The sequence below is a fragment of the Chiloscyllium punctatum genome, chromosome 4 (genome assembly GCF_047496795.1).
Source record: "Chiloscyllium punctatum isolate Juve2018m chromosome 4, sChiPun1.3, whole genome shotgun sequence".
NCBI classification, from domain to species: domain Eukaryota; kingdom Metazoa; phylum Chordata; class Chondrichthyes; order Orectolobiformes; family Hemiscylliidae; genus Chiloscyllium; species Chiloscyllium punctatum.
This window is the reverse complement of record NC_092742.1, coordinates 42602342-42627455: the sequence shown is the minus strand read 5'-3', so window position 1 is coordinate 42627455 and position 25114 is coordinate 42602342. Positions and strand designations below refer to the sequence as shown.

Here is a 25114-nt window from a genome sequence, read left to right as displayed (position 1 = left end):
TGGAAGTTTATCAGGTTTATTACCTCACTTAGTTTTCTTACTCATTGGCACTTCAAGACAGGGCATCTTTAAAAACTGTTGAACCTCTAAAGCTCCAAATCTCTCAAGTTAAATACCATTGTTGGCTAAAGTACTCCTCAGTAGATTTTTTTTCTCATTTTATGTGAAAAACCCAGGCTCTGAACAATTCTTTATGTGAATGAATGGTTGATACAATGATAACAAGCAAATAGCATGAAGAATTCAGCTTTGAAGAGTTTGACTAACTTGGACCGTGGAGAGAATTTTAATCTAAGAACCAAAAAGTTAGCTTTGGGTTGGAAGGTCAGGAGGTTGGAGTAAAGATCTAAGAAATTTTTTTTTCCCCAATCCAAACCACCATCTCTCATATCCATTTCTAGCTTTAGCTGAAACCAGAATTTGTGTGGACGACCGATATGTTCTTAATAGCCAGATTGGAATTTACTAAATATAAGATTGCAGGCTTCATTGTAATTTTATGCTGGACTTTAGTTGCTGTTCACTGGGTTTCATCTTTATAAGAAAACCTGGCAGCTACAAGGAGGTGAGGACTTGGTAGATTTGGGAGGTGTTTTGTTACCACTTTGCCTGCAAATATTTTGTGATTCCATCAATAGTGAACTTTGGCCTCTGTGTTCTCACCAGGAGTAGTAGGAAGAGTTGAGATGGAAGATGAAACAAAGTTCTGTTTGGGTACAAGAAGAGTAGAAGGGAAGAGAGCAGGAATGTGACTTTTGAAGTAGAGGATCAGCCATGGCCATATTGAATGAATGGTGAAGTCGCTCAATAGGCAGCTGTCCTATTGTTGCACCTGTATTTTGTGTTTCTATGAATGTATTCCATTTGCATCTTAATAGGATAAGGCTTTGTCAGTTGCACAAGGATACCACAAAGTTTTCCCTTCTGGCCCAGAATGCTTAACTACTGTTTCAGACAACTTGAGTAGTACTGAAAGAATCTCTCTTCCTGACCAAATCTATGAACCTCTTCTTTTAACTGCTTTTTCTAATCTGGATGCATGTTGTGTTCCCTCACAACCTTGGTCCAGTGATTCATATGCTCCTCTTATTGTCCTTAATGTAACAGTTCTTAAATCTCCACATTCAGTTTTCAATACACTGCAACACCAGGCAGAAAATTGAGAGAATGTCACTGAAATTCAGCCTCTAGTTTTCCATTTTAAGAAAAAACATTTGCTCATTGATGTTGTGCTCTACTTTTCTTTCATGGAGCAGGTCCTTTGCCATTAGGAGTATTTTCTGTCCAAGCCAAAGCAAGAATCTTTTGTACCACTGGCTTTGTTATAATTATTTAATTTAACATGCACCTGCCTCTGATCTTAAAGCCTAGTTTGTCTGGCTTGACACTCAAAATTCCTTTGCCCACTGGTCCATTATTGGGTTCAAATGCTCAATTCTTAAACTACTTGGAGCTCACATTCATCAATGGATTGCTTAGATATTTCTAGTCAACTTTTTCAGATGTGGTGGTACATGCTTGGAGAGATGGGACTTAAACTGGACCTTTTGGCCAAGCCCTACAATGAGTTTTTCATGATTATATTGGCTCCTCTTTATGTGAACATTGTGTAGTTTCTAATGACAATCCCGTTTAAAAGGAATGTGGTCTGATTTATGTTTAACATTTAATTTACTAATTAAGCATGTTATCTTTGGAAAGGTACCCATTAATTATTGACCCGTCTGGTCAGGCCACTGAGTTTATAATGAATGAATACAAGGAACGCAAGATTACTAGAACCAGCTTCTTGGATGATGCCTTTAGGAAGAACCTAGAGAGTGCATTGAGATTTGGTAACCCACTACTTGTCCAGGTCAGAAGAAAGAGTACATTGCGAAACAATTTTAGTTTTATCTTTGCTAGCTTCTGCATATTTACTGTGCCCGTTCCATTAATTCTAGGACGTTGAAAGTTATGATCCAATCTTGAACCCTGTGCTGAATCGTGAAGTTCGCAGGACTGGGGGTAGAGTACTTATTACTCTTGGTGATCAAGATATTGACCTTTCACCATCGTTTGTCATTTTCCTCTCCACCCGAGACCCAACAGTAAGTCACTGAAATTAACATTCTTAGAATGCTTTCATTTGAGCAACTGGTTTGTGCATTTTCATTGTGATGTGCAAGTTTCTTTGTTGCAAAACAAACATTAATCACTGTCTGTTGTTAGAAATGATTTTTTAATATTGTAAATTCGTGTTTTGATTGAAATACATATTTTATTTTTTGGCAACACCTAGATGCTTTCCTTAGAGACATAGGTATGTACAGCATGGAAACAGACCCTTCGGTCCATGCCGACCAGATATCCCAACCCAATCTAGTCCCACCTGCCAGCACCTGGCCCATCTCCCTCCAAACCCTTCCTATTCATATATTCATCCAAATGCCTCTTAAATGTTGCAATTGTACCAGCCTCCTCCACATCTTCTGGCAGCTCATTCCAGACCTGCACCACCCTCTGCGTGAAAAGGTTGTCCCTTAGGTCTCTTTTATATCTTTTTTTTCCCCCTCACCCTAAACCTAAAACCTCTAGTTCTGGACTCCCCAACCCCAGGGAAAAGACTCTGCCTGTTTACCCTATCCATGCCCCTCATAATTTTGGAAACCTCTATAAAGTCACCCCTCATCTTGAATTCAGTTTTAAAAGTCTTCCCAGATTTGAGTTTTAAATTGACTTTTCAAATGTTTTGACTACTTTGAACTAGTCTGCATTGATGGCATCAGTGATTACATTAAAACATTAAATTTTGACATGTTGGGCAATATTTTTATTTGTTCATGAAATGTGAGTGACACTAACTAGGCCAGCATTTACTGCCTATCTGTAATTGTTCTTGAGAAGGTAGTAATGAACTGCTGCAGGTTTTTGGATATACATCGATCCGCAGTGCTGTATTTAATTAAGTCACAAGTCACATGGCACCAGGTTACAGTCCCAACAGATTTATTTGAAATCACAAGCTTTTAAAGTGCTGCTCCATCATCAGGTGAAGTGTAGACTAGACCTGATGAAGTGCTCTGACAGCTTGTGATTTCAAATAAATCTGTTGGTCTATAAATTGGTGTTATGGGACTTCTGACTTTGTCCACTCAGTCCAATGTTGGCACCTCCACCTCATGGCTATAATTGAATTAAGTGAAGTCTTCTGACAGTCATAACTTGTAACAGTTGCAATGAAATCTCATAGCAATGCAAAGGTGGTTGCCCTTGGGACTATGCTTCAATTCCAGCCTTTGAATTGTAGAGGAGTAATTTTTAGTGAATTTAATTTGAAGGGTGGAAAAAGATTTTGATCTAAGTTTTTGGGTAACTTATCCTAATAAGTTAAGTTTGAAGTGAGTTTAAGTAGTAATAATTATCATTCACATTTTTTCTTCTAGGTTGAATTTCCGCCAGATCTGTGCTCTCGTGTTACATTTGTTAACTTCACAGTGACCCGTAGCAGCTTACAAAGCCAATGTCTAAATGAAGTGCTGAAGGCTGAGAGACCAGATGTAGATGAGAAACGTTCAGACTTGTTGAAACTGCAAGGTTAGTTTTGGGTGATAACTGATCCACTGGTGACTACTTAGTAATTAAACCTTGATGAATAGACAATAATAGTTCTGTACAATTTTAAAAAACATGTAAAACTGAAATCACTTCCCACCTTTTCTTTTTTTAAAACTACTGTATCAAACTGTTACCCAGGCAGAAATGATTTCAAATTTCATCCACCTTACACAACTTGTAAAAGTTTACATCCAGCATTTTGTGGCTTTATTTTCCTTCTCATCTGTCAGTAAAATTAGTAACTTTGACCCTACCATTTTAATATAATTGAGACCATTGGTTAATGCACTGGAATTTTGCTAATCTTGTTTTGGATAGGTGAATTCCAACTTCGCTTACGCCAACTGGAAAAGTCTTTACTGCAAGCTTTGAATGAAGTTAAAGGTCGTATCTTAGATGATGACACAATTATCACTACGCTGGAGAACCTGAAAAGGGAGGCAGCAGAAGTCACAAGGAAGGTTGAAGAAACAGACATTGTTATGGCAGAAGTGGATGCTGTCTCCCAACAGTACTTGCCACTTTCTACAGCATGTAGTAGCATCTATTTTACTATGGAAGCATTAAACCAGGTATTATAAAATAGAGGGTATAATTGGACTTAAACTTGTTCATCAATTTGTGTAGGATGGAGTTGTGCCTAAATTTTAGAACTAACTGGGACATTTTTTGAAATGTGTATAATATGAAAAAGTAGGAATAAAGTCTTCCTTTGCCGTTTGATGCATTCCCACACTATAGCTTTCGTATGCACTGATCAGTTGATTTAGAAGGTTTAATAGTGTGTTTTGGAATAGTCAGTTAATCCACTCCCAGTCAAACAGAAATGGGGAGAGGATTTAAAATCATTTTGGACATCGTATTGATGCATAGTATTAATCATACAAACTATGGCATGCCATGTAAGTTATTAAGTTAATTTTGTTTTACTTGCTAATTATCAAACAAAACTTTTCACTTTTGTTGAAATCTGTTAGAATTCCAACTAAAGTTTGATTTTATTGATAATCCCATCAGATTGCTGATGATATTGTTCATTCTTTGTTCAATAGATTCACTTCCTATATCAGTATTCTCTTCAGTTCTTCCTGGATATTTATCACACTGTTCTGTATGAGAACCAGAATCTGAAAGGAGTTACAGATCATACACAGCGATTGTCTATCATTACCAAAGACCTTTTCCAGGTATATATAAGCAGTTGTTTTAAAATAAAAACTTGAAACTAAATGTTTGTGGAGAAAAGATTTTTTGCAAGCATGTCAATAATATACTATTTCTAATGTCACAGGGAACATTTAACAGAGTTGCACGTGGTATGGTGCACAATGATCATATCACCATTGCAATGCTGCTCGCTAAGATTCGCCTCAAGGGCCTCACCAGGTAAAGGTTTTTTTTGCTTGCCCTATGTGATTCGGATTTAATGTTTGTTTTGTGATTTTTAGCAACTAGATTTTTTTTAGCATTTTCTGATTCTTCTAATTTAGTATGTTTCATGGAAAGTTAATGTGCTGTGTTTGCTAACAATTTGCTTTTTAAATATAAATAATCATGGGACATGTCTCAAATACAAATCCTCCAATTTGTTCAATCCAGTGAACCTTCATATGACTTGGAGTTCCACCACTTCCTTCGTGGTAGAGAGATTGTCCTGAATGGTTCTTCTGTGTCTAAGATAGATTGTCTCACAACAGAACAAATAGAAGGCATGGAGAGACTGAGTCGTTTACCTGTCTTTTTTGATCTCATTTCCAAAGTTCAAGTGGACGATGTGAGTTATGTTTTAAACAAATTGTACTTTTTAAAATATATTGTCTCAACTTGGTCAATTTGCAGCCATTGTTGGAATCGATTGTTGGAAAAACCCATCTGGTTCACTTAATACCTTGAGAAAGGAAGCTACCATCCTTCCCTGGTCTGACCTATATGTGACTGCAGACCCACAGCAATGTGGTTTGATGAGCTCTGGGTAATTAGGGATGGGCAATATATGCTGGCTGAGCCAGTGACCCCTACATCCCATGAATAAATTTTAAATTTAGCTTGAAATCTAGTTATATTAAAACTTCAATGCCCCCTTTTAATTCAAATTTGTTACCAGCATATTACAACGTTCTGCACGTTGCTTAAAATGCATCGTGGTATTTATCTTGATAATTTATTCTTTTGAGTGTGCATGTCTCTGGCACAGCCAGCATTCCTAATTGTCCTTGCGCTGATGGTGATAGTATGTTGTATTCTTGTTATGGACCATCTGATATATCCTTGCTGCTGTTCGGATTGTGATATGCAGCACACCCAGAAATATTCAAATGCAAAATATTTATCTAATGCTGATCTGAGTTCCAAAAAGATGTTGCATTTGGGACACAGTTTCTAGTTTGTTTTTATTATAGTACTAAAAAAGTTTCCATGACACTTTGAATAGCTCAATCGTCTTTATTCGAAAATTAAATTTCGGTGGCACAGTGGTTAGCACAGCTGCCTCACAGCGCCAGAGACCTGGGTTCAATTCCCGCCTCGGGTGACTCTGTGTGGAATTTGCACATTCTCCCAGTGTCTGCATGGATTTCCTCTGGGTGCTCCAGTTTCTTCTCATAGTCCAAAAATGTGTGGGTTATGTGAATTGGCCATGTTAAATTGCCCGTAGTGTTAAGTTAAGGGGTAAATGTAGGGGAATGGGTCTGGGTGGGTCGCGCTTCGGCGGGTCGGTGTGAACTTGTTGGGCTGAAGGGCCTGTTTCCACACTGTAAGTAATCTAATCTTAACATTTTTCAATTATTGAATATATTTTTGGCCTATAATTGTACTTTTTCTTTTAACTGCAGCAATTTAACATCTGGCTAGAGAGCAGTTCACCTGAACAAACTGTGCCTTACCTGTGGACTAGTGAGCAACCTTTAAGTAAGCAACAAACTTCTAATCTTCATGTTTTGAGTATGTGATAGAATTTAATTATTTATTTTAGCTTTCCAAGCAAGGTTACAAACTTTTTTCTTTGTCCAGCTCCTATTGGGCAGGCTATGCACCGACTACTGCTTATCCAGGCTTTTCGACCAGACCGTCTCTTGGCAATGGCTCATATTTTTGTGGCCATCGTTTTGGGAGACAGTTTCATGTCAACTATTGAACAGCCATTAGACCTGGCAGCAATTGTCGAGACAGAGGTAAGAAACACTGTAAGATGTAGGAGCAGAGTAGACCATTCAATGAGTTCATGGTTGATCTGAATCCTTAATTCCACTTTTCTGCCTTTAGCCCATAACCTTGATTCCCTTACAATTTTTTCAATTTCAGCTTTGAATGTACTAAATGACCCAACGTCTACAGCTCTCAGCAGTAAAGAATTCCATGGTTTCACTACCTTCTAAGAAAAAAAAGGGAAACCATCTTTCAGAATCTACTATATCAAGCCCTCTAAGAATTTTCTATGCTTCAGTAAGATCTTCTTTCATTCCTCAAAACCCCAATGAGTGCAGGGCCAACCTACTTTGTCTCTTTTTGTGACAATACCTCCATATGCAGGATAAACCTAGTGAATTTTCTCTGGGCCATTTCCAGTGGCTGCCTATCCTTCCTTAGAGTAGGAGACCAGAACTGTTCATGTTATTCTAGGTGTGGTCTAACTAGTGCTGTGTATAGTTTCAGGAAGACTTCACTATGTTTATACTCCATTGTCTTTACCTTTGTCTTCCCTATTGCCTGCTGATCTTGTACACGAGCTTTTTAAGATTCATGCATGAGGGCCCCCAATTCCCTCCAAACTTCACCTTTCTGCGGGCTTTCTCCATTTAAGCAATATTCATCTCTATACTTTCTACCAAAGTGCACAACCACAATATTCCATCTCCTGAAGTTTAGCAAGTGAACAATAATTGTCAGTATTTGTAACTAGACTGTCATCCTCATTTTTCTTTCCATCTGTTTTTGTGTTGTCTTCAAACTTGGCAATAGTACATCCACTTGCCTCATCCAAGTTATTAATATATTGTAAAAAATTGTCTCCAGCATTAATCCCTGTGGCACAAGTTGCCATCCTGAAAATATCTGCCTTATCCCAAATCCATCGTCTATCAGGGAACCTGTGCTGTATCCATGTTAATGTACCACCCCAACACATGGGCTCTATCATATTAAGTAGTCTTGTGTGTGGTTCTTTACCAAACAGATTTTGGGAATCTTGTCCACTGGTTATCCTGCTTGTTAATACTCCAAAGAGTTTGGGGAGGCATTTTCCCTTCATGAAACCATGCTGGCTCTGCCTTATTATATTTTGCATTTCTAATTGCTACTATTACATCCTTTATAATCTAGATATTTCTGTGACAGGTGTTCAGCTAACTGACTTATAGTTAGCTGTTTCTGTCCCTTTTTTTGAACCTTCATATGACTTGGAGTTACATTGGCAGTTTTGCAATCCATTGGGACTTTTCCAGAACCGAAAGGATTCAAGGAAGACCAATGCATCTCTATCTCTCATCTGTAGCTACTTTCTTTAATACTGAAGGGTGCAACCGCTAGGTCTAGAGGACTAAGCAACATGCCCTGTAAGGTGCACAACTGTTCCAAGGATCCACGTGTCACAGTTAGTGTCAGCACGTCAATTATTGGGTTGACCTTTCGTAGTAGAAAGAAAATTAGAGGGAATGCTACTTACCAGCTTTTCACACAAATGTTTTTCTAGAATATATGAATGTTTTCGCAAATGATAATTGTACTTATGTCCACCACCATCACCTTTGTCCCCAGATTTGGTATTTTTGGAAAGCTACTATCTTCTATTGTGAATACTCATACAAAGGCTTGATTAAATTCCTCTCCAATTTCCTGGTTTCCCATTATTGTTTCCCCAACCTAATTTTCTAAAGAACTTCCTTCCCTCCCCCACCTTTATATTTAAAGAAAATAGATATAACATTATACAACATTGGAAAGGCAGTTGTTTGAACATTTTTAATGTGCTTCCAAGTGTCATACAGCACAGGTGCACTCTTCGGCCTGTGCTGACCAGTTATCCTGAACTGGACTAATCCCCATTTGCCAGCATTTTGGCCTATATCCTTCTCAGACCTTCTTATTCATATATCTATACAGATGTCTTTTTAGATGTTGTAATTGTACCAATCTCCACCAGTTCCTTTGGCAACTCATTCCAAATATGTCACTCTGTGAAAAAGTTGCCCTGTAAGTCCCTTTTTAAATCTTCTCAACCTCCAACCCCACTCACCCCTACATACACTTTAAGCCTATGCCCTCTAGTTTTGGACCTGCCCTACACCTGGAAAAAGACCTTTTTCTTTTTACCCTATCCATGCCCCTCATGATTTTATAAACTTGTATAAGGTCTCCTTTCAGCCTCTGACGCTCCGGGGGGAAAAGTCCCAGCCGATTCAGCCTCTCCTTTATAGCTCAAACCTTCCAAACCTGGCAACTTACTTGTAAATCTTTTTACCAAACCCCTTCAAGTTTAACAACAACGTTGCTATAGCAAGGAGACCAGAATTGAATGGTGGCCTCACCAATGTCCCTGTACAGCTGCACTATAACATCCTGACTCCTATACTCAGTGCACTGACCAATGAAGACAAGCATGCCAAATGCTACCTGCAACTCTACTTTCAAGCAGCCATACACTGCAGCTTTAGGTCTTTGTTCAGCGACGTTTCCCAGAACCCTACTATTAACTGTATAAGTCCTGCCTTACTAAAATGCATCATCTCACATTTATCTAAATTATACTCCACCTGCCACTCCTCAGCCTACTGGCCCATCTGATCAAGGTCCTATACTCTGAGCGAACCTTCTTTCCTGTCCACTACACCACCAATTTTGGTGTTGACTGTAAACTTACTAACCATAATTTCCTATATTCACACCCAAATCATTATATAAATGACAAAAAGCAGTGCTTAGGAATTTCAACTTGATTTCCTACCTATTTTTTCACATCGACATCAGTGACTCAGAAGGCTGTCAAATAATGGATTTTGTCATGTTCTAAACTTAAAGTCCCATAGAAAGTAGGAGAATTGTGTTTTATCCATTTCCAATTAGTTTATGTCTTGATAATTAGTTTAGTCATTTTCAAAGTACACGCTATCAGTATTAAGTTCCACTTTTTCGGAATTATTTTATTTCTTCTAACTGTTGTAGTCTGTAGCAAAATAACTTGTATGACCACCTGTATGGGTATGTTTGTGTGGAGGTTATTTCTCCATGTCTACTGAGGTCGACCTTGCTTGTTATCCTTAGGTGAAACCAAACACTCCGGTGCTTATGTGCTCTGTACCTGGCTATGATGCTAGTGGACGTGGAGAGGATCTTGCAGCTGAACAAAACACTCAGATTACATCTATTGCTATTGGTAAAAATTCTGCTATCAATGTGAATAATAATTGATGGAAATACAATTGAATTTTTTAGTCATTGACACTTTGTATTCAGCGTTTCATTATTTAATTATTTTAACAAATGTATAATATAGGTTCTGCGGAGGGTTTCAACCAGGCAGAGAAAGCTATTAATACCGCTGTCAAATCTGGAAGGTAAGTAAGTTACCCAGTATATTGCACTAGTTGAATTTGTGACATACATACTATTGGCAACATTTTAATATGTACGGTGCATAATTTGCCCAAACTTTGCCTTGATGTTATCAACATCAGCACTACTCACATTTTAAAATTTATCTTTAAGTTATGTATTGCATGAGTGAACAAACATTCAAATATGTAAACAAAAACTAGTTTTGCTAATTTAGAAGTCATACCTTCATATTCATGTCTGGTGCAGTTTTACCCTGCAGTCAAGTGTAAGTGGATATGATAAATCAAATACATTGGATTTAATGTTGACCAGGAATTAATGACACATTATCTGATCGTATTGTTTCTAAATGGCACTTGTAACCAATTTTTTTTCACTTTTTTAATAGGTGGGTGATGTTGAAAAATGTACATTTAGCCCCTGGTTGGCTCATGCAATTGGAGAAAAAGCTGCATTCCTTACAACCCCATGCTAATTTCCGTCTCTTCCTTACTATGGAAATCAATCCTAAGGTAATACTTAATCTGAGTATTAAACTTGCCAATAAATTTGTTATGCTGTTAGTAAACTTTCAAATCTTCTGGACAATACAGCAGTGAAAACAATTGAACATGCCCAAATGTTTTGGTCACTTTTCAATAAACTGTAAATTCTGTTGCTCATAATCAAAATGAAACAATGCCCAATCTTGACAATTAGAACATCAAAAAGTCTACTTCAGCTCCTATTTTATCCTTTTTTTATTCATTTGTGTGCTATGTATTCAACAAGATCGTGTTGATGTTGTACCTCAAGTTCACCTTCCTGCCCTGTCCCATACCTTTTAATTATTTTTACTATTCAAAAGATCTGTCAGCCTATTTCAACATAGTAGTGTTTAATGGCAGTGATTTCTCCTCTGTTTACAAAAGATCATTTATATCACTGCACACTATTGATTAAGAAAGTGGGTTAGTTAACCTATTTTTAGTATGTTGTAATAACTGCGAGGTATGAAATCAGCCCAATGATAGTCCTGTAGTAATGTCCTTTTGAAAGAAACATCAATCAAGGAGTTTGAAATTCGTCTTGATTTCTTTAAAAAGAAAGTGGACTGCCAATTGGAGAATCAGCTGATAATAAATCAAATTTTAGTATTTGATCCTTTAAAAAGAATACCATGAATTTTTAAATTCCAGTGTCACTGTAGGTACCTCTACTTTATAGAGCAAAATAATGTTCAGTGTTATAGTGTCTTATTCATGTTTGCAGGTTCCAGTGAACTTGTTACGAGCTGGGCGTATATTTGTATTTGAGCCACCACCTGGTGTGAAGGCAAATATGCTGAGGACCTTCAGTAGTATACCAGTTTCAAGGATGTGCAAAGTAAGAACAAACTAAGGATTTGATCCCAATATTTTTTTGGAGGTAGCGTACTTTGTATTAACAGTGTCAAATTTCCCATGCTGGATGGGCAAGCGGCTACTTATAAGTCTATTAATTGGAATACAGATGAACGTATTTTTGAACCTTGCATGGTGAACAGAAGTTGGGACATTTCCATGTCTGTCATGTTGGGCAGTGCAAGCATGAAATGAATGTATTGCCATCATCTTCCTAACTGTCAAAAAAAGTATACAGTGCACATTGTTGCAGTTGTTGGAAGTGTATAATTTCTCCACTTGCTGCCTGCTACTTTGCAATCCAGTAAGAGTGGCACCAAATGGTTGTCACAAGCATGCATTCTGATTCCACCCAGTTCTGTTGTGGTCATTTTCACAGGTAAGGGCAACAGTCCATTTCTTAGCAGAATTCAGAGGTGTACCTGCATATAATTGTACAGGTATTCATTCACTAACACCATTTAGTGTTGTTATTCATACCCTAAATCAATCCATGTAGCCTGAGAACGTCATTCTGGAACTTTTGAATACCAGCACAATACACCCAATTGCATAACAAATATTTGGAAAGGAACCAAAAAATTCTGGTTGACAGTCTACAATTTATTTTCTTTCCTGAGCTGAAATTGCCTTGTGTAGTCTACTGTTGATTCTGTACTACTTCAGGCATTAGACAAAATGTTTAAGTACACAAAGCAGAGGCTGCCACTTGTTCATGCAGGCTGTTTGCAAGAGCAACTCATTTAGTCCCACTTTTCTGTCATTACCCAAATTATCCAATTCATTTTTGAAATCTAGTTTGATCTGCCTCCTCTACATTCTCAGGAAGTGCATTCCAATTTTTGCTTGCTGGATAAAGCTTTCCCTTGTGATGCTGTTGGTTATTGTGCCAAACACCTTAAATTGGTGGAACCAGTTTGTTCCCATCAAGTCCTCTAATGATTTATTAACAGCATTCAGCATACGCTGCCATCATCTGTGATTAGCCCCAAAATTCTTATTCTTGTACCAAAATGAGTTTGCATTTCACTGCATTCCATTTCATCAGCCATTTTTCTACCTATTCTAATAGTCACTGTGTCTTTTGAACATAGAACATAGAGTACAGCACAGAACAGTTCTTAAAATATAATAACCTACGCACCCCTCAACTCACTGCTATCCATGTGCATGTCCAGCAGTCACTTAAATGTCCCCAATGACTCTGCTTCCACACGTCCCATGCATTCCCAACTCTCTGCGTAAAGAACCTACCTCTGACGTTTCCTTTATACCTTCCTCCTAATATCTTCAAACTATGACTCCTCGTACCAGCCAATCCTGCCCTGGGGAAAAGTCTCTGGTTATTGACTATCTATTTGACTCGTTATTTTGTACACTTCGATCAGATCTCCTCTCTTCTTCCTCTTCTCCAGAGAGAAAAGTCTGAGCTTATTCAACCTTTCTTCATAAGGCAAGCCCTCCAGTCCAGGCAGCATCCTGGTAAACCTTCTTTGCACTCTCTATCTTTCCTATAGTAATGCGACCAGAACTGGACACAGTATTCCAAGTGTGGTCTTACCAGAGACTTGTAGAGCTGCAGCAAAACCTCGCGGTTCTTAAACTCGATCCCCCTGTTAATGGAAGTCAAACACCATATGCTTTCTTAACAACCCTATCCACTTGAGTGGCAACTTTGAGGGATCTATGTACTTGCACACCCAGATCCCTCTGTTTCTCCACACTACCAAGAATCCTGTCTTTAATCCTATCTGCAGCGTTGAAGTTCAACCTTCCAAAATGCATCATTTCGCATTAATCCAGGTTGAACTCCATCTGTCATTTCTCAACCCAGATCTGCATTCTGTCACGCTGCAGCCTGTAGTAGCCCTCGATACTATCAACGACACCTCCAACCTTTTGTTATCTGTAATTTTACTAACCCACCCCTTAACCACCTCATCCAAGTCATTTTATAAAAACTACAAAGAGCAGAAGCCCAAGAACAGAGCCCTGTGGGACCCCACTCAACACTGACCTCCAGACAGAATACTTTACATCGACAGCGATGTTCTGCCTTCTGTCAGCCAGCCAATTCTGAATCCAGATAGCCAAATCTCCCTGCATCCCATACTTCCTGACTTTCTGAATGAGCCTACCATGGGGAACCGTCTCAAATGCCTTGCTGAAGTCCATATACACCACATCCTCTACTTTACCTTCAACCTGTCTTGTCACCTCCTCAAAGAACTCAATAAGATTTGTGAGGCATGACCTGCCCCTCACAAAGCCATGCTGACTGCCTTTAATCACACTGCTTTGTCAAATAGTCATAAATCCTATCCCTCAGAATTCTTTCCAAAACTTTGAAGTTTCACACTATCCTCCCTGCAGTTCACAATATATTTGTAACCTGTAAACTTGGTAGTTGTGTTAGAACATAGAAGAATACAGCGCAGTACAGGCCCTTCAGCCCTCGATGTTGCGCCGATCAAAGCCCACCTAACCTACACTAACCCACTATCCTCCATATACCTATCCAATGCCCGCTTAAATACCCATAAAGAGGGAGAGTCCACTACTGCTACTGGCAGGGCATTCCATGAACTTACGACTCGCTGAGTGAAGAACCTACCCCTAACATCAGTCCTATATCTACCCCCCCTTAATTTAAAGCTATGCCCCCTTGTAATAGCTGACTCCATACGTGGAAAAAGGTTCTCACTGTCAACCCTATCTAACCCCCTAATCATCTTGTACACCTCTATCAAATCACCCCTAAACCTTCTTTTCTCCAATGAAAACAACCCCAAGTGCCTCAGCCTTTCCTCATAGGATTTTCCTACCATACCAGGCAACATCCTGGTAAACTTCCTCTGCACCCGTTCCAGTGCCTCCACATCCTTCCTATAGTATGGCGACCAAAACTGCACACAATATTCCAGATGCGGCCGCACCAGAGTCTTATACAACTGCAGCATGACCTCAGGACTCCGGAACTCAATTCCTCTACCAATAAAAGCCAGTACGCCATATGCCTTCTTCACTGCACTATTTACCTGGGTGGCAACTTTCAGAGATCTGTGTACATGGACACCAAGATCCCTCTGCTCTTCCACGCTACCAAGTAGTCTATCATTAGCCCAGTAATCCATCTTTTTATTACTCTTACCAAAGTGAATCACTTCACACTTAGCTACATTGAACTCCATTTGCCACCATTTCTGCCCAGCTCTGCAGCTTCTCTATATCCCGCTGTAACCTGCCATATCCTTCCTCACTGTCTACAACTCCTCTGACTTTCGTATCATCCGCAAACTTGCTCACCCAACCTTCTAACCCTTCCTCCAGGTCATTTATAAAAATGACAAACAGCAATGGTCCCAAAACAGATCCTTGCGGAACACCGCTAGTGACGGCACTCCAAGATGAACCTTTGCCATCAACTACTACCCTCTGTCTTCTTCCAGAGAGCCAATTCCTAATCCAAACCTCCAACTCACCCTCAATGCCATATCTCTGTATTTTCTGCAGTAGCCTACCATGGGGGACCTTATCAAACGCCTTACTAAAATCCATATATACCACATCTACCGCTTTCCCCTCATCTACCTCCTTAGTCACCTTCTCAAAGAATTCAATAAGGTTTGTGAGGCACGACCTGCCCTTCACAAAACCATGCTGACTATCCTTGATCACATCATTCTTATCCAGATGTGCATAAATCCTATCCCTTACAATTCTCTCTAAGACTTTGCCCACAACAGAAGTGAGACTCACTGGCCTATAGTTACTAGGATTATCCCTACTCCCCTTCTTGAACAAGGGAACCACGTTTGCTAGCCTCCAGTCCTCTGACACTACTCCTGTCGACAAAGAGGACACAAAAATCAAGGCCAATGGCTCTGCAATCTCCTCCCTTGCTTCCCAGAGAATCCTAGGATAAATGCCATCAGGCCCAGGGGACTTACCTATTTTCACCCTTGGCAGAATTTCCAACACCTCTTCTCTACATATCTCAAAGCCATCCATTCTACTTATTCGTGCCTCAGTATTCATATCGACAACAATGTCCTGTTCCTGAGTGAATACTGACGAAAAGTATTCATTCAGCGCCTCCCCAATCTCTTCAGCCTCCACACGCAACTTCCCATTACTATCCTTGATTGGACCTATTCCTTCCCTAGTCATTCTTTTATTCCTAACATACCTATAGAAAGCCTTAGGGTTTTCCCTAATCCTACCAACTAATCCTACCTATCATGTCCCCTCCTTGCTGCTCTTAGCTCTCTCTTCAGGTCCTTCCGGGCTACCTTATAACTCTCAATCGCCCCTATTGAACCTTCACACCTCATCTTTACAAAGGCCGCCCTCTTCCATTTAACAAGGGATTCCAACTCCTTATTAAACCACGGCTCCCTCACACGACCCTTTCCTCCCTGCCTGATAGGTACGTACTTATCAAGGACACTCAATAGTTGCTCCTTGAACAAGTTCCACATATCAATTACGCTCTTGCCTTGGAATCTACTTTTCCAATCCACACATCCTAAGTCATGCCTCAACGCATCATAATTTCCCTGCCCCCAGCTATAACTCTTGCCCTGTAGTACACACTTATCCCTCTCCATCACTAGAGTAAAAATCACCGAATTGTGGTCACTGTCCCCAAAGTGCTCACCTACCTCTAGTTCTAATACCTGGCCTGGTTCGTTACCCAGAACCAAATCCAGTATGGCCTCACCTCTTGTTGGCTTATCTACATATTGTGTCAGGAAACTCTCCTGCACACATTGCACAAACACTGACCCATCTAACGAACTTGAGCTATAGCTTTCCCAATCAATATCAGGAAAGTTAAAGTCTCCCAGAACAATCACCCTATTACTGTCACTCTTCTCCTGAATCATCTTCGCAATCCTTTCTTCAACGATTCTAGGACTATTAGGAGGCCTGTAAAAGACTCCTAACAGGGTGACCTCACCTCTCCTATTCCTAACCTCAACCCAAACTACCTCAGATGGCAAATCTGTTTATTAATATTAGTCAGGAAAAGTTGCAATATGCCTGTTATGTATCACTTCTTCAAATATTTTTTGAAAGCCTGCATTATACCACATCAGTCCTTTGTTACCTTATCAAAAAACTCAAAGTTAAATATGATTTTCCCCATTGCTAACTCTGAGCTGATTTTCTTTAATGAATATGCAGTGTCCCATATATGTTAATTTTGGCCTGAACCTCAGCAATAAAGTTAAATAGACTGGCTTGTAGATAGCAGATTTGTTTTGTAAATTTAAATTGATACACAAACCAGATTCTTGACCAAGTTAACTGTTAGAGTTTAAATATTATACAAGCTTACAAATACCAACATTTTAATGTTCAAATGTTATTCTAGTCACCAAACGAGCGTGCACGCCTGTACTTCCTTCTGGGTTGGTTCCATGCCATTATACAAGAACGTCTGCGATATGCTCCTCTGGGCTGGTCCAAGAAGTATGAGTTTGGGGAATCTGATTTAAGATCTGCTTGTGATACTGTGGACACCTGGTTGGACGATACAGCAAAGGTAAATTTTTGTTGAAAGTATTGAATCTGTTGCAAAGTAAAATAGTTTTGAGATTTAGAATTCTTGCTATTTTTAAATAAGAACTACTGTAACTAAAAAGTGCACCAAATGAGTTTAACTTTAGGCTAGGGTGAAATAAAAGTATAGCTTTGACTAGGAAAGGGGTCATTTGGCTGCTCCACACTGTCAAACAAGATAAAAGTGTAGTCCTTCAAAAATCGAGTTAAGGGAATCATTTCAGGGGCAAACTTAATAATTACTGCATAATTTAAATTAAAGATACTTTTTGGTTGATATTTTACAGTTCAGGCAACTAAGGTATTTCAAATTCGTTACTTTGGGTCATTTGGGATCTCTGGAGAAAGTGAGGACTGCAGATGCTGGAGATCAGAGCTTAAAAATGTGTTGCTGGAAAAGCGCAGCAGGTCAGGCAGCATCAAAGGAGCAGGAGAATCGATGTTTCGGGCATAAGCCCTTCAGGAATGAGGAGGGTGTGCCAAGCAGGCTAAGATAAAAGGTAGGGAGAAGGGACTTTGGGGAGGAACGTTGGAAATACGATAGGTGGAAGGAGGTTAAGGTGAGGGTGATAGGCCGGGGTGGGGGCAGGGGCGGAGAGGTCAGGAAGAAGATTGCAGGTCAAGAAGGCAGTGCTGAGTCTGAATGTTGGGCTGAGAAAAGGTGGGGGGAGGGAAAATGACAAAGCTGGAGAAATCTGCAGACTCGGCACCGCCGCCTTGACCTGCAATCTTCTTCCCGACCTCTCCACCTCCGCCCCACCCCCTCTCCGCCCCCTCACCCTCACCTTAACCTCCTTCCACTTATCGTATTCCCAACGCCCCTCCCCCAAGTCCTTCCTCCCTACCTTTTATCTTAGCCTGCTTGGCACACCCTCCTCATTCCTGAAGAAGGGCTTATGCCCAAAACATCGATTCTCCTGCTCCTTGGATGCTGCCTGACCTGCTGTGCTTTTCCAGCAACACATTTTTAAGCTAGTATTTGGGAACTCTTTCAGTCTCTTAAATTATGGATGTAACCTTGTAGGATTTTCTAGCATTTCCTTGTGAACAATTATTTTCAAAAGCAGGTCCTATGTGGAATATCAGTGTTTGTTTAATACAGACAGCAATTTATTGCATCATGAAGGGAAAATATTTTATAGCATTTCTATTTGTCTGCATTGACATTTTTGTTTATTGCATCTGTATTGCTGTCTAGTACGAAACCACCTGCTTTTACTTGAAATTTACTTTAGTTTTTCAATTCTTTTGTGCAATATAGCTATTAACAGTAATCTTCCATTTTACTTTTTAAAAGCTTAGTGATTGTAGTTTAGTTGCCTGGATATGACAAAAGACTATAAATCTAATTATTTTAGTGCTTTCACAGACAATGTCTTGGTGAAATTGTAAGAGGGATTACAAAGCTGATTAATGGTCATGGACTCTCAAACCCAGCCAAAAAAAGTTGCTTTCCTGTATTCATGCATAAATTTGCATTGCTTTCAGCAAAGAGAAATTTAGTCACTAAGGCAGTTTGGGGTGATAATTTGTATAATCATGAAATTGAGTGAATGTAAATAAAAATAGGGGTTACTTTACAATTTTCTGGATTAATGTGTTGAAGAATCCATTGGCATGCAAGTCATGTAAGTCTGGATATTGGGCATTGGGAAAGGATAGTTGGCATTCTAACTGTGAAAGCCCTTAGGGGAAGAGTAACTATAATATGATGGAATTTTTCATAAGGTGAACAGTGACATAGTTGATTCTGGTCCAAAATCTAAATAAAGAAAACTGCAGTCGTATGATGCAAAAACTGGCTATAATAAGTTGAGGAAAGTTACTTAAATGAATGACAGTGGGTAGGCAATGGCAGATGTAAAAAGTGCCTAAAATAACTGCAGCAATTGTTCATTCTTGTCAGGGATAAAATAAAGTGAGAAATGTGGCATGATCATGGCAAACATTGAAAATTAAGAATAGTGTTAGATCCAAGGAAGGGGCATGCAAATTGGCTTAAAAAAAGCAGTGGACGTGGCAATTGACAGCAGTTTAGATTTCAAAGGAAGCGAAAGTGCTTTGAGGTTGAAAACAGAATGGGAGCAAGCTTGTGGGAGCTATGCAAACTGATTGTGAAAACTTCTAGAAGTATGTGAAGAGGAAGAAGTGAAGGCAAATGTACGTCCCTTACAGTCAGAAGCAGGAGTAGTAATGTGGAACAAAGATGGCAGAGCAGTTAGAATCAAAATGTATATTTGTCTTCAATATGGTTCACTTTATCCTCTAACCTCACCTGATGGTAAGATATTTGTGCTAATTTATACTCCCTGATCTTTAGTGATGACAGTTTAAGAATATGGAGTAGGCAATTTAGTACTGAGATGAAGAGTGTGGTGAACCTGTGAAATTCTCTGCCACAGAAATGGTTGAGGCCAGAAACTGCAAGTTTTTCCAGGGGCATTTAGATGTAGTTCTTAGGACTAAACAGGTGAAGGAATATAGGGAGAAAATCATTTTGAATGGTGAAACACTACAAAGGGCTAAATGGTCTACTGTCTTCTGTGTTTTACTTCAATATGATCATGACTACGCTTAGTTTTCAACTCCACTTCTTTTTAATTCAGCTTTAAATATTTTCAGTGATGAGTGCATCTATAACCCACTGAGGTAAAGAAGTGACGGTGAAGCAATTTCTTCCAGTCCTAAATGATTGTCCACTAATCCCTACCCTGAAGTTGTTTATTCCTTCTAAATTCCCAACTGTGGAAACAGCACCTCAGTGTCTACTGTGCCAATCCCCTTTATATTCTTGATTATTTCAGTGGGACTCTTATTCTTCTAAATTCTAGAGTAAACACCCAATTTATTAAAAACTTCTCATGCTAGAGCAACCTGTTCAGTGTAGGGACCAATCTGAATTTTCACTGAACATTTATAATCACTTGTAATAGTTGTATGCAAATATCAGAAACTATTGTATTGCCTACATGTACAATATTTGCCACTTTTTTAGGACTGATAAAGGCTTGGGATGCAAATAACTTGTGTGAAATAATGAATTTACAAATCACAAATATTCTCAACTTCAGTAACTTAATATAGACTGACTTGTTTTCTTCAGGGGCGCCAGAATATTTCACCTGATAAAATTCCTTGGGCAGCTTTGAAAACCCTGATGGCACAGTCCATATATGGTGGGCGTATTGATAACGAATTCGATCAGCGGTTGTTGAACTCCTTCTTGGAGCGTCTTTTTACGACTGCTAGCTTTGACAGCGAATTTAAGTTGGCATGTAAGGTTGATGGACATAAGGATATTCTAATGCCAGATGGCATCAGGTAAAAAATCTTTCAACTTGATCATTGCTACAATTTTTTGAAAAATTGTATTTCATGTTTAAAGAATACTGACCTGAGAAAAAATGAAATTGATACTTTTAAAATAGTAACTGCTCAAAACACAGTTTGTTATTGGAATCATCTTTTGACAAAAGTGCTCCCCTTAACATTAATTAGCCAATGGTTTTTTTATTATAAACTGCAGACGAGAGGAGTTCATCCAGTGGGTTGAGCTGCTTCCCGACGCTCAGACGCCATCTTGGCTAGGTTTACCGAACAATGCTGAAAAGGTGCTTCTAACTACTCAGGGTAACTATTAAAATTTCCAAGTACTGAACTTTCCTCATCTTTCTAAATAACTAAATTCATAGTGCTGTGATCTGAAATTATAGGTAATACACTAAACATTTTAAGTGTATACACTAATATGCATTTAAACAAATGTTGCAAGTTGTAATTTCCCATGTGATGCACTCAAACAAAATTTTATTTTCCTCGTTTGGTGCCATCACTTTGCTAACTGTTCTGTTGCATTTTGTTTGGTTAAGGTATTCTCCCAGAAGTTTTATTTTAGATGTTTCCTCCTTTGCTGGGAACAGAGAGAAAGAAAACATTCTATACCATTTTTGTTCCCATTATAGGTTCTTCCCTTCACCCCTCCTCCCCAAAACACTACAATGCTCTGAAAATAAACATCTGGTCATTTGAACATTCCAAGTTTTCATTGCTTAACTTATCCGGTTTATTGCATTATGTAATTCTTCAGAACCATTAAGAGCAGAGTGTAGCCTTGGAGGAAAGGAATTTTCTTATTTTTATTTATAACTCCTTTATAGATGTTCAGCTTTACCACATTATATATTCCTTACTCACCTCTTCAGGTGATTCAGTATAGCAGACCACACGAACAATTTATTATAAAAATTAATTTTGGTGTAATGTTGCATAAGTTAAATTGTTTTTAATGTTTAAAAGATTAGATCACTTGCAGTGTGGAAACAGACCCTTCGGCCCAACAAGTCCACACCGACACTCTGAAGAGCAACCCACGCAGACCCATTCCCCTACATTTACCCCTTCACTTAACACTACGGGCAATTTAGCATGGCCAATTCATCTCACCTGCACATTTTTGGACTGTGGGAGGAAACCGGAGCACCCGGGCAAAACCCACGCAGACACTGGGAGAACGTGCAAACTCCACATGGTCGCCCAAGGCGGGAATTGAACCCGGGCCTCTGGCACTGTGAGGCAGCAGTGCTAACCGCTGTACCATCGTGCCACACTGTACTTATTTTAGATAAGTACATGAATATGAAATATTTGGAGGGATATGGGCCAAGCACAGGCAGGTGGGACTAGTTTAGTTTGGGATTATGGCATGGACTAGTTGGACCAAAGGGTCTGTTTCTGTGCTGTATAACTGCGCATTTGTACATGCATCCACCACCCCCTCTGGAGGTTCATTCCACACAAAAAGGTCTTTTTTTTTTCAGTCTTTCCTCTCACCTTAAAAAATGTTCCTGTTATGAAAATATCCCACCCAAGGGCAAAATCACCTGCCATTCACCTTATCTATATGATTTTATAAGCCTCCATCAGTTCACCCCTTAAACAGCTATGCTCCAGTGAAAAATGTCCCAGCCTATACTTATAACGCAACCTTCCATTCATGTCAACATGCTGGTAAATTATTTCTGACCCCTCTCCAGCATAATAATATCCTTCCTATAATTGGATTGCCAGAACGTTTGGACAGATGTCTCAGCAGGTGCTGTCGTTTCACTGCTGATCACAAAACAAATGATCACATCATCTATGAAAGACTGGGCTATTTCTGAATCTTTTGTCAAATTTGCGGGTATGCTTGGCAAAATCGTATGTTCGTTGTTTGCGACATTTTCCTGTGTATTGTTTAGCAACGTAATTAATTAACACAGTTCATTGTTCAATAGATGTATTTTCATCCATTTGTCTGACTTGTCAGCAACCTGAGTTTACACAGTTCTACTTTTTAATAAACACCATCAATTTTGTTATTGAGCTAGGTTCTGAGTACCTTTTTTTTTATTGTACTTGTCCAGTTGTCCTTTTTTGAAACAGCTTTTTTACTCTTGTCATACTTCAAATTGATTTTTTTTTTAACGACCAGTCTCTGGATTAAATTACCGTTGTTAGTTAGACTGTCTTTGATCCCTTGACCATTTATCTGGTTCAGGCACTGATATGCTCAGCAAAATGCTGAAAATGCAGATGCTGGAGGATGAGGATGATCTAGCTTATGCAGAGACAGAGAAGAAGCAGCGGACTGGTTCTACTTCAGACGGACGGCCAATTTGGATGCGAACACTTCATACCACAGCATGTAATTGGCTCCAACTTATTCCTAAATCACTCAACCATCTTAAACGCACTGTCGACAATATTAAGGTAAGAGATGTGAAATATTGCTCTATTTTGAGCCTTGCCTTTCAGGTTGTCATCCTAGTAACAAAACATGGCCCTGATCAAAGCAAAGTTACATCAGATGACTGGTATATTTTTAACCGTCCTTCTCAATTTCTTTGAATATGAATAGGATCATGAATAAGGCATTTGTACCTGCCTGTGCTATTCACTATGATAATGGCTGATCTGATTGTGTGCACTTTACTACCTTCACTACTTCACTACACTCTTTTGTTGGTAAAAATTGATCATTACCTTGTAATTGTATTCATTGACCTAATCTCTCCTGTTCGGGGAGGGATTGGGGACCATAGAGTCATGGAGGTGTCCAGCATGGAAACAGACCCTTCGGTCTAACCTTTCCACGCCGACCAGATATCCCAACCCAATCTCGTCCCACCTGCCAGCACCCGGCCCATATCCCTCCAAACCCTTCCTATTCATATACCCATCCAAATGCCTCTTCAATGTTGCAATTGTACCAGCCTCCACCACATGCTCTGGCAACTCATTCCATACACACACCACCCTCTGCATGAAAAAGTTGCCCCTTAGGTGTCTCATATCTTTCCCCTCTCACCTTAAACCAATGCCCTCTAGCTCTAGACTCCCTGATCCCAGGGAAAAGACTTTGTCTATTTATCCTATCCATGCCCCTCATAATTTTGTAAACCTCTATAAGGTCACCCCTCAGCCTCCGATGCTCCAGGGAGAACAGCCCCAGCCTGTTCAACCTCTCCCTGTAGTTCAGACCCTCCAACCCTGGCAACATCGTTGTAAATCTTTTCTGAACCCTTTCAAGTTTCACAACATCTTTTCAGAGGAAGGAGACCAGGATTGCACGCAATATTCCAACAGTGGCCTAACCAATGTCCTGTACAGCCGCAACATGACCTCCCAACTCCTGTACTCAATACTCTGACCAATAAAGGAAAGCATACCAAACGCCACCTTCACTCTCCTATCTCCTGTGACTCCACTTTCAAGGAGATATGAACCTGCATTCCAAGGTGTCTTTGTTCAGCAACACTCCCTAGGACCTTACCATTAAGTGTGCAAGTCCTGCTAAGATTTGCTTTCCCAAAATGCAGCACCTCGCATTTATCTGAATTAAACTCCATCTGCCACTTCTCAGCCCATTGGTTCATCTGGTCCAGATCCTGTTGTAATCTGAGGTAACCCTCTTCACTGTCCACTACACTTCCAATTTTGGTGTCATCTGCAAACTTACTAACTGTACCTCTTATGCTCGCATCCAAATCATTTATATAAATGACAAAAAGTAGAGGATCCGATAACACCGATGCTTGTGGCACTCCACTGGTCACAGGCCTCCAGTCTGAAAAACAACCCTGCACCACCACCCTCTGTCTTCTACCTTTTGAGCCAGTTCTGTATCCAAATGGCTAGTTCTCCCTTTATTCCATGAGTTCTAACCTTGCTAGTCAGTCTCCCATGAGGAACCTTGTCGAACGCCTTACTGAAGTACAATACTAAAAGTTGAAGTTCTAAATTGGAGAAAGGCCAATTTTGACGGTATTAGGCAAGAACTTTCGAAAGCTGATTGGAGGCAGACGTTCGCAGGTAAAGGGACGGCTGGAAAATGGGAAGCCTTCAGAAATGAGAACCAGAATCCAGAGAAAGTATATTCCTGTCAGGGTGAAAGGGAAGGCTGGTAGGTATAGGGAATGCTGGATGATTAAAGAAATTGAGGGTTTGGTTAAGAAAAAAGAAGCATATGTCACATCTACTGCTCTACCCTCATCAATCTTCTTTGTTACTTCAAAAAACTCAATCAAGTTTGTGAGATATGATTTCCCACACACAAAGCCATGTTGACTATCCCTAATCAGTCCTTGACTTTCCAAATACATGTACATCCTGTCCCTCAGGATTCCCTCCAACAACTTGCCCACCACTGAGGTCAGGCTCACCGGAAGATAGTTCCCAGGCTTGTCTTTACCGCCCTTCTTAAACAGCGGCATCACGTTTGCCAATCTCCAGTCTTCTGGCACCTCACCTGTGACTACTGATGATACAAGTATCTCAGCAAGAGGCCCAGCAATCACTTCTCTAGCTTCCCAGAGTGTTCTCGGGTACACCTGATCAGGTGTACTTCCCCGTGATCAGGGGATTTATCCACCTTTTAAACGTTTCAAGACATCCAGCACTTCCTTCTCTGTAATCTGGACACTTTACAAGATGTCACTATCTATTTCCCTACAGTCTATATCTTCCATATCCTTTCC

At 39.7% G+C, this 25114-nt stretch overlaps 1 protein-coding gene across 2 annotated transcripts in view; it reads left to right on the top strand.

Annotated features, from left to right (window-relative positions):
- Nucleotides 1–25114, top strand: part of dync1h1 (dynein, cytoplasmic 1, heavy chain 1) — a 96968-nt gene that overhangs the window by 64410 nt on the left and 7444 nt on the right. For both annotated transcript variants that reach the window (XM_072568489.1, XM_072568491.1), the window contains exons 57-73: nt 1702–1855; nt 1944–2090; nt 3426–3576; nt 3916–4169; nt 4650–4784; nt 4889–4983; nt 5197–5371; nt 6429–6504; nt 6607–6767; nt 9853–9964; nt 10085–10145; nt 10535–10658; nt 11398–11511; nt 16909–17079; nt 20200–20417; nt 20623–20726; nt 22636–22847. In XM_072568489.1, the coding sequence (XP_072424590.1) occupies nt 1702–1855; nt 1944–2090; nt 3426–3576; nt 3916–4169; nt 4650–4784; nt 4889–4983; nt 5197–5371; nt 6429–6504; nt 6607–6767; nt 9853–9964; nt 10085–10145; nt 10535–10658; nt 11398–11511; nt 16909–17079; nt 20200–20417; nt 20623–20726; nt 22636–22847 (2464 nt within the window). The remainder of the gene's footprint in view (nt 1–1701; nt 1856–1943; nt 2091–3425; nt 3577–3915; nt 4170–4649; nt 4785–4888; nt 4984–5196; nt 5372–6428; nt 6505–6606; nt 6768–9852; nt 9965–10084; nt 10146–10534; nt 10659–11397; nt 11512–16908; nt 17080–20199; nt 20418–20622; nt 20727–22635; nt 22848–25114) is intronic.